General features: G+C 34.1%; 5 protein-coding genes across 5 annotated transcripts; 3 read left to right on the top strand and 2 right to left on the bottom strand.

The window, feature by feature from the left end:
- Positions 1-444: 444 nt before the first annotated feature.
- LOC108559809 (THO complex subunit 6) lies at positions 445-3,771 on the bottom strand. The gene is made up of 5 exons (XM_017917169.1): positions 3,755-3,771; positions 1,549-1,719; positions 1,104-1,487; positions 888-1,050; positions 445-835 (listed from the first exon to the last, which is right to left on the bottom strand). Exons 2-5 carry the CDS (start codon positions 1,659-1,661, stop codon positions 512-514), a joined length of 984 nt encoding a protein of 327 aa, XP_017772658.1. The 5' UTR covers positions 1,662-1,719; positions 3,755-3,771; the 3' UTR covers positions 445-511.
- A 3,139-nt stretch (positions 3,772-6,910) lies between these two features.
- On the bottom strand, positions 6,911-7,987 carry LOC108559807 (60S ribosomal protein L18a-like). Its single transcript, XM_017917167.1, has 3 exons — positions 7,886-7,987; positions 7,179-7,535; positions 6,911-7,117 (listed from the first exon to the last, which is right to left on the bottom strand). Exons 1-3 carry the CDS (start codon positions 7,901-7,903, stop codon positions 6,965-6,967), a joined length of 528 nt encoding a protein of 175 aa, XP_017772656.1. The 5' UTR covers positions 7,904-7,987; the 3' UTR covers positions 6,911-6,964.
- Positions 7,988-9,102: 1,115 nt separating this feature from the next.
- On the top strand, positions 9,103-10,512 carry LOC108559808 (BTB/POZ domain-containing protein KCTD9). The gene is made up of 2 exons (XM_017917168.1): positions 9,103-9,291; positions 9,342-10,512. The coding sequence occupies exons 1-2, from the start codon at positions 9,235-9,237 to the stop codon at positions 10,449-10,451; spliced, it is 1,167 nt and encodes a 388-aa protein (XP_017772657.1). The 5' UTR covers positions 9,103-9,234; the 3' UTR covers positions 10,452-10,512.
- Positions 10,513-12,781: 2,269 nt separating this feature from the next.
- Positions 12,782-14,559, top strand: LOC108559815 (THO complex subunit 4-like). The gene is made up of 3 exons (XM_017917175.1): positions 12,782-13,195; positions 13,576-14,035; positions 14,098-14,559. Exons 1-3 carry the CDS (start codon positions 12,926-12,928, stop codon positions 14,208-14,210), a joined length of 843 nt encoding a protein of 280 aa, XP_017772664.1. The 5' UTR covers positions 12,782-12,925; the 3' UTR covers positions 14,211-14,559.
- Positions 14,560-14,817: 258 nt separating this feature from the next.
- LOC108559813 (serine/threonine-protein kinase mph1-like) lies at positions 14,818-16,632 on the top strand. The gene is made up of 4 exons (XM_017917172.1): positions 14,818-15,049; positions 15,116-15,685; positions 15,751-16,138; positions 16,197-16,632. The coding sequence occupies exons 1-4, from the start codon at positions 14,940-14,942 to the stop codon at positions 16,455-16,457; spliced, it is 1,329 nt and encodes a 442-aa protein (XP_017772661.1). The 5' UTR covers positions 14,818-14,939; the 3' UTR covers positions 16,458-16,632.
- Positions 16,633-16,672: the final 40 nt, after the last annotated feature.

Here is a 16,672-nt window from a genome sequence, read left to right as displayed (position 1 = left end):
TATTGTTTGCTTTATTGAAGAAGGAATTATATAAGATTCGTTCGCATGGTGGAACAAAAAAACAGTTATAATTAAAATTGAATCTTCGGACAAAATTATGACAAAACTTTCCACCGAGCGAACAAAATATGTGAACGATGTAATAAACGTTGCGGATCTTTCTTGGTGGTTTCGGTGAGCAACTGCTTAACGTTTCCTAAGTCTATATACAGATCTAGACTTAAGAAAAACAATTTTCGAATACGTTCAGTGGTAGTTTTGAACACTGCTATCATCATTAGAGATTTGTCTGTGAACGAAGAAATTTCAAATATAGAAAGGTCTCAAGTTTGTTTTAACCGGTGCCGATCGAAATCCCGACAACCGAAATCACGACATTCGAAATCACGACAACCGTAATACTGTCGGGTATCAATTCCAATAAAATTTACTAACATAGTCAGTTGATTTATTAAGCATATATTATAATACAAACTTAAGTGTAAATTATCCAGGTAAAATAATGTACTTCTCATATAGAAACTGTAAGTATTTGATCTCTGTAATTATAATTATTGCATATATCGATATGCGGACTGGACCCGCTCAGACAGAGCGCTTTGTACGGTTCTTCTTGATGGATAGCGCTGAATATGCTCACTGAAGACGTCTGAATTTCAGACACTACAGTTCCATCCAAATTTAAATTGTAGAAATAGTTGGAACGACCTCCAGCCAAAATCGAGTCTTCGAAAAATTCAGCCACGTGTATTCCCTTGTCGTCCAACGGAAAGACAGTGGACACATTCATAGACCTAAAGTGCCACAAAGACAACCTAGGCCCTCCACCACATAACTAAAAAAAATATATATATATACCTTCTTGAGATAATCCTCAAAATATTTACCAGCCAGTCATCATTCAAAGCCACAGCTCCAATCCAGTTACCCAATTCTGGCCTTTGCAATTTAACATTCTTGTGTGGCTCAATGCTATGCACAAGAGTTTTACTCCTAATATCCCACATATTAACTAAACCATCTTCACCTCCTGATATCAATTCATTACCTCTGCAAAAGAAAACATTAATGATTTTTTAATTAACCATAATAATGTTTCTTACATATTAGCAATGGAATGTACATAATCTTTATGCCCATTCAAAGTGTTCACAATTGATCCACTCTCAATGTTAACGATCCGAATGCTGTTGTCACCACATCCCACATAAATATCTCCAGATTGTGCTTGAACCATGCAATTTATATCGACTTTCTCAAAGTTGTCTTTAGTGTTTGGTATCTCTATCCTCCAGATTGCTTTAGCATCTGCCGAATTTATAATGTGTTGCCAGTTGAAAGCCAAAATCTCACCAACAGTCCCGACAATCAAATTATCTGCAGCTAGTAAAGAATTGATCTGTATATCTGCTTGAACCATGAACACATTCTTGGCTTTTCTATCCTCCGCATTCGTAGAGGACTCTGGGCATACAACCTTCTGAAGACTAGCAAAAAATACAAGTTTGTTTATTAAAAATTACTCTAATTCCTCCGATTGTTACTTACTTGAAAACTGAGATATATCCGTATATATCCCCTACGATTAAATACTTTCCGCAAGGCGAAAACACTTGGCTCAAGATTGTATTATAATAATTTTTGTCTGCCATTGTTTTCATTCAATATTATTGTTTGATATAGAACGTTTCGAGCGTAAACACGAAAGTTTGAGGTTAACTACAAAAATTGAAGATGCAAAATTAATACAAATTATATTAAAAGTTAATTATTTTAGAACATAACGTAATGAATTTAATAAGAATCATTCGATTTGTATTTTAAAAGAAAATTAATAAATTTTAAATAAAATCTTTAATTATTATTCTTCCCTCTGCACATATCTATATATTCGGTTGCATTTGAATGAATTCATTCTTTTTTCTTAGGAAATGTTTTACAAATCTTTTTAAATGTTCGTCTGAGCATCAAACGGGAGAGTAGTACTGTGTAAATTAATGTCCATCCAAAATACACCTTTTGTAATATTAATGTTCATGTACAGCAATTTCCTGCTCTTTATAAATACTGTGGTTAAGACATATTTGTATCCTCGCAGATGGTTCCAATGGTTCTGTGATTTTAAACTTTAATACTTGTAAGAATTTGAAAAGAAAGAAAAATCTGAATTTTTAAAAGAAAGGAAGATGTGTAACATATTTAGTAGACTTTGTAGAAATAAAACCTCAATATTTGATGATAGGGAAAAAAGATTAAATTAGTAGATTTTTATAGATCTAAAATGAATACTTGATGTGACCATCACTTTTAACTTTAATTTTCGTAAGAAAGACAGATGTAGAACATCTAAGATGAAAATATCCATCGTAAATCATGTCTTCTTCGAATGCCAATTAGAATTCCGACAAACGTTCTCATGGGATTGGAACTAATCACTTTTTTTGTTTTGTATAGGAGAGGAAACCTTACATAGGGACCACGGGTGGAGTCGTGGTACTGTGGGATGCTTTCCGCACTAAAACATCTCCACTTCTTCATCAGCATTCTATCAGCTATCGTTTTCTTCGCAATACCAGCAATTTTCGTCCTCCTTTTTGCTATAAAGTGCAGGTACTTACTGAAGCACCCGTGCCCGGAAAGCGCTTGGCTCAGATGGAATGTTGTCTCGCAGTGTTTTCTGGGAATCCAGGATCCTACTTCTGGGATTAAGCGTCTAGTCCAGGCTCCCTTCTCTGAGCTCTACCATTTTTCCAGCAGTCTAGCCCTAACAGTTTCTTTACTCACTCCTCTCTGCCTCTCACATCTCTCTCTTTGGTTAGGAGTTCGATTAGTGGCATGCAAGCAATTATTTGAACTTCATCTCTGGAGATTGTTCTGTAATCGCTGCAGACCCTTATTGCTCCCCTGCGCTAGACTGTTTCCTGAGCTCTTCCGTAATTCTGCACCTTCATCGCTTCTTCTCATACTAGAGCAGTACACAGCATTATAGACTGCGCCACTACTCCAAGCAACGTTTTCTTAGGACTAATTACTTATAAAATTCACATTTCGACCTCAATAATAAGTCCTGTTATCCAGATTGTGCTTGAACCATGCAATTTATATCGACTTTCTCAAAGTTGTTTTTAGTGTTTGATATCTCTATCCTCCAGATTGCTTTAGCATCTGCCGAATTTATAATGTGTTGCCAGTTAAAAGCCAAAATCTCACCAACAGTCCCGACAATCAAATTATCTGCAGCTAGTAAAGAGTTGATCTGTATATCTGCTTGAACCATGAACACATTCTTCGATTTTCTATCCTCCGCCTTCGTAGAGGACTCTGGGCATACAACCTTCTGAAGACTAGCGATAAATACATGTTTGTTTAATAAAAATTACTCTAATTCCTCCGATTGTTACTTACTTAAAAACTGAGCTCTTCCGTAATTCTGCAACTTCATCGCTTCTTCTCATACTAGAGCAGTGCACAGCATTATAGACTGCGCCACTACTCCAAGCAACATTTTCTTGGGACTAATTACTTATAAAATTCACATTTCGACCTCAATAGAAGTCCTATTATGGATGAAGAACATTAATATAGATTAAATTTAATTAAATATTTATCCTACTCGCTTTAGAGTGGCAGGAACAGACCATATTTTAAAAAAATGTGGAGCTACACCAAATGGTGAATTCGTACTAACAATTGATGATTGCACACTTTGCATGTGCACACAGATTATTTATTATTGTTTGTAACTGTTACTTACAAGCTGTTCCTATAGGATATACAGTTGAATACATAAGATTATTAAGATTATGAAACGTACTATCAATTTAATTCAAAGACATTAACTTTCATTGTAGGAAGGCGGAGTTTTGCAGGAAGGTGTGTCGGTCCTTTGGTTATTCGCAATTAGCTTCTTTGAAGATATTCAATGAAACTGGTCAAGAAGTTATTGATATTGAGGCAATTCATGATAATGAAATTCTGTACGTTGATTTGGATTTAAATGCAAAATTCAAACCAATGAACTCTGGAAATGGGAATTTCAGTCGCTAGTTTACACGTTGCGACTCTGGGTCATTTTGAATGTGGTTGATAAAGTACATAATTTAAAACATACATTTTTATAATAACATAATATTCCCATATTTGAAAAATATTTACTCAATGCTATGAAGATTTTTATTCCAAAATAAAGTAAATTTAAATACAATGTATAATTATTGTTATTACTGTTTGTTACTGCTATTTATAAGCTGTTCCTATATAACAGGGTAGACCAACTTTTGTTTACATAAGATCTATCTTAGTCTAAATGGGAGGAGGAGCGAAATACATGCTATATTTGTATATCTACTTAAGTAAAATATAACATAATTATTTAGAAGTTTCTAAGAGTACAACAATCTTATCCTATGGCAAAGAGAAGGGTAACTGTTTTCGAGAATGGAAAATATTAGGAAGGGAAGGTAATGTTATGAAACATACTATCAAGTTTCTTCTTTGTTTCTTCTACTCTGAAAAGGAGTGAAAGTGTGTAACTTAGCTCGCAATTCAGGGTGCATGTGTCCAATCAATGCTGTAATAAATACTAAATAAGATTAAACGTTATATCTAAAAAAAAATATATAAGAACTCTTCATGAACCGGGTCCCAGCGATTCTTATCACATTGTGGAATGTCTCGGACAGGTAGGTAAAATATTATACGAGCTTGTTATAAGGTACAAGTATTAACAAGTAGACATAAATTACATCTATAAAAAAAGTGAAATAAACAAACAAATTAACCGATAAGAATAGACAGATATGTATAAATTCAAAAAATAAATAAACTACATCATACTTAAACTTTTAAGTCAGAAAGTTGTATCCGATTTGGCGGTATTAAAGTCGTAGTCATTGCTAATAGATTGGAGCAGATCTATTGAAGTGATACCGTTTAGTTTATGAATCGTGTTCGATTTAATGTCCTCCTCGGCCCAAGGCATAAATGCTAGTTTCCGAGGTTCAGATGATTCTCTTCCCGCTTTACTTGAACTTGCATTGTTAGTTGGGTCACAGGTTCGAGCTTTCTTGCGTTTTGGTGATAGTGCTTCTGCGGCAACATGTTTGTTTCTTAAGGAAAGATTTTACTTTGTGTATTTTCTTTGTGGTGTTTAAAGCCGCTCTCGCAAAAGATTGTTTCATTTGATTTACGTAACTAGGAAGTATCAGACATGCTTCCAAGAGAGTCCTCGTACGATTGTAATGCTTTGGAGAAATCTCTATCATATACGGAATTTAATGTAATAGGTTTATAAAGATTCGCTGATTCTTGATATGAGTAGTTGCGTCTAATCATGGTCTCTTTTATGTCTTTTTGTTTAATGTATTCCGCACAAATTCTGTCTGATAGTTTTGTCACCACCGCAATAGAAATAAATCGAGTTATTTTTATTAGGGCAATTTTCTAAACTATAATATTCCGAACAGGCTGAGCATCTTATACCTGAATTTTTACAAATGGTATAGGTGACCATACCTCATGCACCCATGACAAGTTTCTATTTAATGTCTTTCTTTGTAGATATTCACATAGCCAATTATTATGGTAAAGTTTTGTAGGAAGGTACTTCATGCCTTTGATTATGCACAACCTACAATGATGATATTCTTTGAAACTGGTGAAGAAGTTACTGATGTTGAGTCAATTCGTAATGATGAGATTGTGTACTTTAAGAGCAACATTCAAACCAATAAACTCGCATGGAAGTATTAGCGTAATTATAGGTGAAAGACTCCAGGAAGAAAATTTATGAAAAAAGTACAACTATTTATGTTGTGTATGAAACATTTTATGAATTCATACAAAATTATGTTTGCATCCCTATTAATTATTTAATTAAACGTGTATTTTTGCATTGAATGAATATTTTTTTTTGTAAATATATAATATATCATTTTCTAACAATATATTATTGGTAATTTCGGAGCAAGAAATATCCTTTATATTGAATTTTACAGTAAGTTCTGCAGCTAGATTATAAATATTCAATCTTGATTTCTCACTTGTAAAAATCTTTTACCAACCATCTTTTGTAATTTAACATTCTTGTGTAGCTCAATCGTATGAAGATTTTTACTGCAAAAATAAATTAAATAAACTATTTATGTTGTGAAGGAAACATTTTATGAATTCATACAAAATTATGTTTGCATCCCTATTAATTATTTAATTAAACGTGTATTTTTGCATTGAATGAATATTTTTTTTGTAAATATATAATATATCATTTTCTAACAATATATTATTGGTAATTTCGGAGCAAGAAATATCCTTTAAATTGAATTTTACAGTAAGTTCTGCAGCTAGATTATAAATATTCAATCTTTATTTCTCACTTGTCCAAAAATCATCACCAATTGAAGTCTTTTAACTGCTGCATTAGTTCCATGCCAACACAACGTAAATTCAAGAATAACTAAATATTCATATGGAATGTGTTCATTTTCGAAATGGTTAAATATTACCATCAATCTTTTAAAATGTTGATTTTCCCATTGTTCTAATTTATCAGAATTTAAGTATACATTAACTCTTTTAATTTCTTCAAACAGACAATCGATAAAATATCGTAAAGGACACTTTTTGAGGAAGGACAGAACCTACAAAAGGACTGTCCTTCCTAAAGAAGGACGATTGACCATCTAAATATTGTCTGAAATGGTTCCATTACCAAACACAACATGATAAAACAAAACGTCATAAAAGGGAACAGGACAAAATAGAATAACAGTATTAAAACAGGACATATTAACTAAAATTCCAAATAGATAAATGATAAACTTAAATATATAATTCATTATAAATTTATTTTATAATACATCTATTATCATGGATGTTAATTAATAGTGTTTTATGGTAAACCAATAAAAGCTTTTTTGATATCCTCAACAAAAATTTATTTTACTTTGTTGATCTCATACATAATCTAATAGTAGTATGTACGCGGTTTCTTTGCAGAGAAAGTGTTAAGACGATGCTGGACGCGTCTTGGGAGTGGGAAGTGGATCTTTGAATCGTGGAATTGTTTAACTTGGGGCCTCCTGCATGCAGAAGCAGCTACAACTTCCACCTTAATGATCTGAAAACATGAATATTATTAGCACATCTACATCAATAGCAGTTTAAGTGATTGTATTTACTTGGATGGAGTGAGCGCGAGCACGATGACGGGCACCCATGTCCCTATAGCATAATGTCACAGCACCTGACACAGTCAGATCACGGTACTCCCTGTACATATTATGTGTGCCTGACCGTGAATCATATCTTAACCATATACCAAAATTCTTGATTTTGGTAGGGCTCTTATCATGTATTTGTTTCATGGAGACAATCTCTCCAGTAGTCTTTTTGAACTTCCTCAGTTGCCTCAAGAAGTACCAAAAACGGGATTTGGCTACAATTTGGTCTGGAGCGAAGATTCTCATTTTATATAAAGGAGTTGTAGGCTCCTTATCAGTTGGGAGCTTGCGCCCAATGACTTCATATTCTTTCAACTACAAACAAAATACAAATGCATTAAAATTTGAAGATAACCAATATGGAAATATAAACACAACAATGTTACACGTAAACAAGGCGAATATTACTATGTTGGATGCGTTGAAACAAAATGATTCGTATATGTTATAAACGAGCTGAGCAAAAATATTTTGATACACAAAATAACCAAACCAGATTCCGTAAACACGTGGAATTAAGAACACTGAATTGCACTTTTCAATGGAAATCGATGAAACGCATGGAAACTGTATTACAAACGATAGAACGCGTTTTAACATTGCTGTTTGTGTATATATTTTTAATAAAAACTTAGTTGAAAACGAGAAAAATAACAGAAACTAACCTCTCCTTTGGCCTTCATGGCTGCGGTGTTTAACGAAAAGGAAGCGGAAACTAAGAAGAGGCCAGTCTATCAACTCAGAAAAAGTGATGCCAACATGAAAAAAAAACAAATCAAAATTCCCTAGAGTTCTTCTTCTTCTTCCTTCTACAACCCTTCTAATTTAGCTTGTGCCGCTCACAATTTCGCCAGTTTCCGCCGCGTGCTCTGTAGGGACGAAATGTAACATATAACATAGGGTAGTATTATAAACAATTATGAACCACTTGAACCAGGTTGAGTCTCAGAAATGTTGATGGTGTGCTTGTAGATATGACCGCAACCAAACAGACAGAGGTATGAACATGACTGACTAAATACACCGTAAGGTGAAAGCGAAGTTGCATACTTCCACTTGATTATAGAGTTGTGGGATTGGAACAGAATTTCAAGCAATTAAAATGTAATTACGTGTGACTATGATCACCTGTATCATGAAAATCTGATACGAAAGCTCCTTGGTTCCCAAAAATCCAACAAAAATTTGTGGTGGCTGTTAAACCCAAAAGGGGTAGAAATAGGACCGAAAGAGATTTCTTTGAAAGTATTCTTTCATATGAGATGTACTAGACAAATTAAGATATTCAATGAAGCAGGTTCAGAAATTATTGATTTGGTGGCAATCCGGGATAATAACACTGTGTACTTTGATAATATATATGCGAAGTTTATACACGTTCACATGCTTCATATACCAAAATGTGAAAATCTATTACCAACCATCTTTTGTAATTTAACATTCTTGTGTAGCTTAATGGTATGAAGATTTTTGATGCAAAAATAAATTAAATAAATTGTATAATTATTTTTCCCTCTATGCACATCTGTACTGTTGGTTGCATGCTCATCGAGCTATGGAAAAACTGTATATTTCTATTATTAACGAAGATTTTTTTTATTGGTTGCTATATTTTAAGAAAGCAATAATTGATTTTATAATAAAAAAAAATACCGTTTTTGAATAATATAAATTAGAATTTGTACCATTACATTAGTGTTTCTAAAATATAACAATATTTGAGTGTTAAAAATGTGCATTCAGTTCTAATAGACTGGATTCATTGTCCTTTTCTTTAGGTTTATTGTTTAAAATATATTCAAAATTCAAATTATTTAGTACTTGGAACAAGTGGCGCTAACTAAATGGTAAATTCGAACTAAAAATCGATGATTGCGCCTTGGCTGTGTCACAACAGATTGTTTATTATTTTTGTTATTGGTGTTTATAACCTGTTCCTATGGGATATCCAGTTGAATATATAAGAATATTTAGAATGTTATATCTTTAAGTTTCTAAAGAGTACAATTATCTTATGATGTCAGAGAGAAGGGTAACTGTTTTTAAAAATGGAACATGTACTGATGGCAAGGTAATGTTATGGTACTGGATGGTATTTCTATTAAATGTATTTCTTTGAAGGTATTTGTAGTTCCAAAGAAAAGGTTGGAGCTGTGCATGAAGGTGTTTGAGGCCTTCAAATGTAGTTCTGTTAATGATATGAAGATATTCAATGAAGCAGGTTCAGAAATTATGGATTTGGAGGCAATTCGGGATAATGAGGCTGTGTACTTTGATGGTGACATGGATGCAAAGTTCAAACCAATCAACTCTGATTGGGTCACCTTGAATGTTGGTGGTAAAGTATTTATGTTAACACAGAGCACCCTGACTGCTGAGCAAGGCTCTATGCTTGCAAGAATGTTTGCCAAGAGGAGCTCCACTGGGTGTCAATTCATTCCAAGCAGAACAGATGCGAATGGGGCTTATCTCATTGACAGAAATCCGACGTACTTTGAACCAATATTGAATTTCCTTAGAACTGGCAAACTGATTTATGACCACCATGTCAATCCTAAGGGCATTTTGGAGGAGGCGATTTTCTTTGGAATCGATTCGATTGTGCCCACCTTGGAGCAGATGATCCAACGCGTCGAAATCGATCGTGATGATACGCCTCTGACTAGACGAGACGTAATTCTCTCGTTAACAACGTGCGCCACAAAAACGGAACTTCGTTTTCAGGGGGTCAATTTGGCCGGCGCTGATTTGAGCCGTTTGGACTTGAGTTACATCAACTTCAAGTATGCAAATATGAAGGGTTGCAATTTGAAGAACGCGAATCTGAGCTGGTGCTGTTTGGAAAGGGCGGATTTATCCTACGCTACAATCGATGGGGCTCAACTGTTGGGCATTCAAGGATTATGCGCGAATTTGGAAGGCGCTCAAATGAGAAACTGCAAATTCGATGTTCGGCAGGGTATCAAAACGAATATGGAAGGTGTTAATCTTAAGGGGGCCAACATGGAAGGCTCGGATATGGTAGGAGTCAATCTTAGGGTTGCTACTTTAAAGAACGCCAACTTGAAGATGTGCGATTTGAAAGGAGCCGTTCTTGCTGGTGCAGATCTAGAGAACTGTGATCTGTCTGGCAGTGATCTCCACGAAGCTAACTTGCGTGGTGCTAATCTGAAAGATGCCGCTTTCGAGCTTTTACTTACACCTCTGCACATGTCCCAAACTATCAGATAATCTAATCAATCTTAATGTTTAACTATCTGTACATATATTTAAATAATAATACTATTATAATCTAACAAAAAAATTTCTTCTTCATTTACCAAATTATTTAATTAATTTTATTTTTTAAAGTTTAATTATTTATTGGCCTAAGACTCTTTGCTTTAAATTTTATAATATGAAGGGCAGAAAGATCTACAGTCCATAGCCCTTTGCAGCAGTATGAACATTTTTACTGCAAAAATAAATTAAACAAATTTTAAATAAATTGTATAATTATTTTTCCCACTATGCACATCTGTACTGTTTCTATTGTATATTTCTATTATTAACGAAGATTTTTTTATTAGTTACTATATTATAAGAAATTAATTAAACCTCTGCGCCTTTCCAATTTTTTTTATTTAATTATATTTTTTAAAGTTTAATTATTTATTGGCCAAAGACCTTTTGCTTTAAATTTTATAATATGAAGGGCAGAAAGACCATAGCCCTTTGCAGCAGTTTAAATTGGTTTCATTTTATGTTATTGTTTTAAGTTATTATAATATAATTTTTTTGCAAATTTTCAATAAATTAATTTATATTTTTTTTTCTTCTAAAAGATATTAAGTAAATATTATGATCTTATGAAATAACAATTTTGTGAAACTACAGTGGTCATAGGTCAAATATGTTACGTATCTTACGTATTTTTGATTTCCGTAAAGAATTTCCATTAACGTATTTATTTCAGTTTTCATTCAATAACAAATAATTTAAAATTGTAATACAATCTTCTGATAATGTACACTTATTGATATATTTACGATGTATACCAACATTGATCAAATTAATTATACTAATTAAATGTTTTCTTTATATTTGATTTCAACTAATTAATTACATAAATTAATAAAATTAAATACTACACATATTTGTTTGTATCTACATAAAACGGTGGCAATCGTAAGCCCGACAACCGAAATCTCGTCTATTGAAATCCTGATGTTCGAAATCCCGACTATATCAAAATTCTGACAATCAAAATCCCGACAGTCTTTTATTATAAATTTCTACAATAACATTTTTATGGTAGTCGGGATTTTGAGCCAGCCGGGATTTCGATATAGTCGCGATTTTGATTGTAGGGATTATGGTAGTCGGGATATTGATATAATCGGGATTTCGAACGTCGAAATTTCGGTACAGTCGGGATTTTGATTGTAGGGATTATGGTAGTCGGGATTTTAATACAGTCGGGATTTCGAACGTCGGGATTTCGATATAGTCGGAATTTTGATTGTAGGGATTATGGTAGTCGTGATTTTAATACAGCCGGGATTTCGATACAGTCGGGATTTCGATATAGTCGGGATTTTGATTGCAGGAATTATGGTAGTCGGGATTTTGATTGTAGGGATTATGGTAGTCGGGATTTTGACATAGTCGGGATTATGGTATTCGGGATTTCGATATAGTGGGGATTTCGATATTGTCAGGATTTCGATATAGTCGGGATTATGGCAGTCGGGATTTTGATTGTAGGGATTATGGTATTCGGGATTTTAATACAGCCGGGATTTCGAACGTCGGGGTTTCGATACAGTCGGGATTTCGATATTGTCGGGATTTTGATTGTAGGGATTATGGCAGTCGGGATTTTGATATATTCGGGATTTCGATATAGTCGGGATTTTGATTTTAGGGATTATGGTAGTAGGTTTTTTGACATAGTCGGGATTTTAATACAGCCGGGATTTCAATACAGTCGGGATTTCGATATAGTCGGGATTTTGATTGTAGGGATTATGGTAGTCGGGATTTCGATATAGTTTGATATTGTAAATCAATTGTTTAAATGTATACCAAATTTTGATTAAATTAAGCTTATTAATTGATTACTTTATATTTCATTTCAACTAATCAATTACATAAGAACTACACATATTTGTTATTTATTACATAAATTATTAAATAAATGTTTATTAATTAAATATTTAAATTTCATTATGAAATTGAAATTTTTGAAGAAATTTCAGGTAAATAAGTGATTAAAAAATCATTGACTTGTTTTTCAAATTTCCAGAAAACAATAAGACGAAGTTACTGATAAATTCGCAGAAAGTTCTGCAGAGGAACGATGAGGATGGTCATGAAATATAGAAAATTTCCAAAGAATTTTGAAAATTTCAAACATATTTTTTTCCCTTGTATTGTTGGCAATTTAAAATTTTATTGCCTAGTAATAAAAGAGTTACGTCTCTACGGTTACATAGGCTTTGGTGGAAAGGAGACGACGTCAAAGAAGTGTTTCTTAGCTAGTGCGCAACCGCACGGAAGTTTGTCGCAAAGTATATAGCTCGAGCGTCAGTTTGTAAGCGCATCAGTCATCATCATCCGCCATTTGTGTTGCAACTCTTGTTGTTGTTGTTGTATAAACGGTGCCATCAGTGTTTATTGTTTGTTTCGTTTCCATATCGTTGTTCAATTCAGTTTCCTTCGAGATGGTTGACAAAATCGATATGAGTTTGGACGACATCATCAAGTCTGGAAAGAAGCCACGAGGTTCTGCTGCTGGAGGAACAGGACGTAACTCTGGTGGAAACAAAAGAGGCGGTCGTGGTGGAGGAGTTACTCGCAACTCTGGTGGTGGTGCTCGTCGCAGCGGAGGTAGTGCATCAGGTGGAGGAAGTCCACCGTTCAAGGGCTCCCAAAGAGGTGGCGTTCAGAAGGGTCGCAGTCGTGGTGGTGCTATTGTCAGACCACACACCAGGGTAAGAATACAATTTTAGACTACATTCGAACCTCGCTTAAGTTTGTCCAAAAATTTTAGACAACTGAATCAAAATCATATTTACCTAAATTATAGGATAATTCCTTTTTACTGGTCATTTTCCACAAGATTATAATAATGAACATGCGTAGTGGGTCAAAAGGTGGTACATTGCGTTTGCAATTCTTACATCCTTTCCAGAATTTTTTTCATATAGTGAAACAAAAGCATCCATAGTTTATTTATATACTATACTATAATAATGAATTTGCTGTAAATTAAAAATTAAAAGAAACTTTTCTTGTATCGAGGTTTTCAAACTAGTGCTATTCATGTGTTGTGTTACAATTATGTGCTTATCTGAGTTATTGTGTCTTGCAGGGAGATGTCAATGGTGCTTGGAAACATGATCTGTTTGAGGGCTTTGGCCCACGCAAACTTGCAGCTGTCAAAGCCGCTGTGCATCAGCAGCAGCCAGCCTCAGGCCCAACAAAGCTGTTGGTCTCCAACCTAGATTTCGGTGTATCAGACTCTGATATTCAGGAATTGTTCGCCGAGTTTGGCCCACTGAAAAGTGCAGCAGTCCACTATGACAGATCAGGCAGGTCTTTGGGCACTGCGGATGTTATCTTTGAGAGGAAAATGGATGCCCACAAAGCCCTGAAACAGTACAATGGAGTGCCATTGGATGGTCGTGCAATGAATATCCAAATAACCACATCAGAGGTTTCTCCATTGAGGAGCAGCAGGATAGGTGTGAGAACGCCACCAGCTGAGAACAAATTCACTAAACCTAGTACAAGGAAGAGTCCACTTGCAGCCAGGAGTAGACCTACAAGAGGTAATAATTTTATTTTTTTTATTAATTGATTAAATACTAATTGTAATTATTATTTTTTTTAGGTACCAGAGGAGGTAGAGGAGCTGCACGTAACGCCAAAGCTCCAAGGAAATCAGCGCCCACGGCGGAAGAGCTGGACGCTGAACTTGATGCTTACACCAAAGAGATGAAGTAAAAAGAAAACGAAAATCTCCTGCGCCGACTGAAAATGTTATATTTGTTGAGTGTTCCCCCAAGTATACTTTGTTCAATTGTTTTTAAATGATGCAAACGTGTTTCCTGAGACTCGGAAACGTATTTTTTAGAAATTATAGTTTATTTCACAAAATTAGAATTAGTAGCAAGTGTATTTTGTACCTCTGATACAAATGGAAATGCATATTTGTATCATGCAAATGGTATCTATTACCATGATAGCAGAAAGAGCGTTTGTCTTGTTTTTTTTTCTTTGTTGTTCGCGACTTTATCGACGATATTACATTTGGTTTTCTTCCTTTCATTAGATTTAAGTTTAATAATAATAATCCGAACACCAACTTTTGTTTACTGTAAAATAATAAATATTAATTACTTTTTAAATATAAGTGTTGTATATAAATATATGAATCTTTGAGTAAAATAACTATTTTATTATAATCAAAAGAAGATCCTTTTGCCTATAGATAATAAGATAAAAAGAAAGTAATATAATTAAACGGAGTTATTAATTAAAAGTATTAATTAATTCTTTCAAATATTTGTTAATGAGGAATGATGGCTCTAAAAACCGTTGGAAGCGTCCTTTGACACATAACATAACCTAAAAATATTTGAATATTTGTTTTTATGGTGCCTAGTTGCATGTATGGCCTAGGTGTTGTTTGTTAATTTGCTTGCAGGTGCCGAATATATGTAAAATAATAAAATGAGCAAGGAATTCGCAGAACCCAGGAATGCCTCCTTAACTGCAAGCACAAGTAGTGGTACTCAGGTAAACCCAGACACTGCAGCAATCTGCCAAACCGCTGAAAATAAGTATTTACAAGAATTCAACAAATAAAACAAAAAAAAAAACATTCCATTTAAACCTTCAATTTTCAGGGAAGTCAAAAAGAAAACAAGGACATATTTTAATTTTTATGAGGAATGGGCGAAACTACTAGAAAAAGGTGATGCATATTTTGGAGACAGTTCCACGGATGAAAACTCCAAGGATTCAGGAGAAAGCACAACGAGCATGGCTGTAAAGCAGCAGCAGGAGGAAGAACCAAAAGCCACACCTGTTCACGGGCAAAACAGTGTTGGTGCTAACTTGTTAAACTCACAAAAGAAGAATTCAGCTAAGAATACATTTGCAACACCACAATCAAAGTTATCCAAACCATTGGATGAGGATAAAGAGAATGAGGATAAGAAAAATGTTGAATTGAAAATTAAAGATTTTTTTAAGCAAATCACAGTAATTGACAAAACATATATCATTCTGAATGTGCTTGGAAAGGGTGGAAGTTCTACTGTCTACGATTGCTTTAATCCACAGACGAAAACAGCTTGTGCCATTAAATGTGTTAGTCTGAATTGTGACAAGGAACAAGAGAAATCGTTTATCAATGAGGTCAAAACATTGGTTAAATTGCAGGGCTGCCATAGAATCATAAAGTTGTATGCTTAGTAAGTAAATAAATTTTTTATTTTTTCTTTAATTACACATTTTCTATGATTATGCTTGTTTATAGTCAAATTTTGACGGATAAGAAAAGACTGTTTGTGGTACTGGAAAAAGGTGGAAAAGATTTGGCTATAATATTAAGGGAGTTAGTGAATAGTTCCACCCATATGCCACTTTACATGGTCATTTACTATTGGATGGAAATGCTTTACGCCGTTAAGGAGATTCACGACAGAGGTGTTATACATTCCGATCTTAAACCCGCGAATTTCCTGGAAGTCAACGGTCGCATAAAGTTGATAGACTTTGGGATCGCGTCGAGCGTTCAAAGCGATATGACGAGCGTCATCAAAAATGTGTCTTTGGGAACGTTCAGTTATATCAGCCCGGAGGCCCTCAGCAATGATTCATCGACGAACGATGACAGTCCAAATTATGGAAAACAAAAGTTTAAAGTGAGATTCATTCATTTCGATTTGTTACTTATTACTAAACATTATTGAACTTTTTCAGATCAGTTTTAAATCTGACGTATGGTCATTGGGTTGTATACTGTATCAGCTCATTTATCGGAAGACACCATTCCAGCATATCGTTCAGCCGCTTCAGAAATTTGTAGCCATCAGCAATCCGGATCATAAAATCAATTATCCTCCGGTGGATTGGGTACCAGAAAGAATTATCAAGACCATGCAAGACTGTTTACAATATGATATGAGATCCAGACCATCCGTCGACGATCTTATTTCTCAGTACGAAGCTATTTACAAATAAGTTACGGCTGAATGTTTATTTTTATACTTTTTAATACTTTTTTATGCGCATATTTATTTGTAACATTTCCATTACTAGAGTATTCCAAGCCAACTTTATGGTTTGGCGAAGTTATCAAGAAACTTGTATATATTTAAACAAAAACTATTTTGATTATATTTCTATATTAACAAGATTGACAGACTTTCTTTGCGAATCCACATTTCAAAACTAAT

This window comes from Nicrophorus vespilloides, unplaced genomic scaffold (genome assembly GCF_001412225.1).
Source record: "Nicrophorus vespilloides isolate i.1.1-1 unplaced genomic scaffold, Nicve_v1.0, whole genome shotgun sequence".
In the NCBI taxonomy this organism is placed as follows: domain Eukaryota; kingdom Metazoa; phylum Arthropoda; class Insecta; order Coleoptera; family Silphidae; genus Nicrophorus; species Nicrophorus vespilloides.
Note: the sequence above shows the minus strand (reverse complement) of the source record. Positions and strands in the feature narration are given on the sequence as shown.

Bases quoted from the DNA above. Each gene is read 5' to 3' on its own strand.
- LOC108559807 (XM_017917167.1), bottom strand. The intron at 7,118-7,178 runs GTAAATACAATC...TCATGTTTTCAG, and splicing joins CTCGCGCTCACTCCATCCAA to ATCATTAAGGTGGAAGTTGT.
- LOC108559808 (XM_017917168.1), top strand. From the start codon at position 9,235: ATGATGTCAGAGAGAAGGGTAACTGTTTTTAAAAATGGAACATGTACT. The intron at 9,292-9,341 runs GTAATGTTATGG...ATTTCTTTGAAG, and splicing joins GAACATGTACTGATGGCAAG to GTATTTGTAGTTCCAAAGAA.
- LOC108559809 (XM_017917169.1), bottom strand. From the start codon at position 1,661: ATGAAAACAATGGCAGACAAAAATTATTATAATACAATCTTGAGCCAA. The intron at 1,488-1,548 runs GTAAGTAACAAT...ATTTTTTGCTAG, and splicing joins GGATATATCTCAGTTTTCAA to TCTTCAGAAGGTTGTATGCC. The intron at 1,051-1,103 runs GTAAGAAACATT...TTTCTTTTGCAG, and splicing joins GTACATTCCATTGCTAATAT to AGGTAATGAATTGATATCAG.
- LOC108559813 (XM_017917172.1), top strand. From the start codon at position 14,940: ATGAGCAAGGAATTCGCAGAACCCAGGAATGCCTCCTTAACTGCAAGC. The intron at 15,686-15,750 runs GTAAGTAAATAA...GCTTGTTTATAG, and splicing joins ATCATAAAGTTGTATGCTTA to TCAAATTTTGACGGATAAGA. The intron at 16,139-16,196 runs GTGAGATTCATT...GAACTTTTTCAG, and splicing joins ATGGAAAACAAAAGTTTAAA to ATCAGTTTTAAATCTGACGT.
- LOC108559815 (XM_017917175.1), top strand. From the start codon at position 12,926: ATGGTTGACAAAATCGATATGAGTTTGGACGACATCATCAAGTCTGGA. The intron at 13,196-13,575 runs GTAAGAATACAA...TGTGTCTTGCAG, and splicing joins TTGTCAGACCACACACCAGG to GGAGATGTCAATGGTGCTTG. The intron at 14,036-14,097 runs GTAATAATTTTA...TATTTTTTTTAG, and splicing joins CAGGAGTAGACCTACAAGAG to GTACCAGAGGAGGTAGAGGA.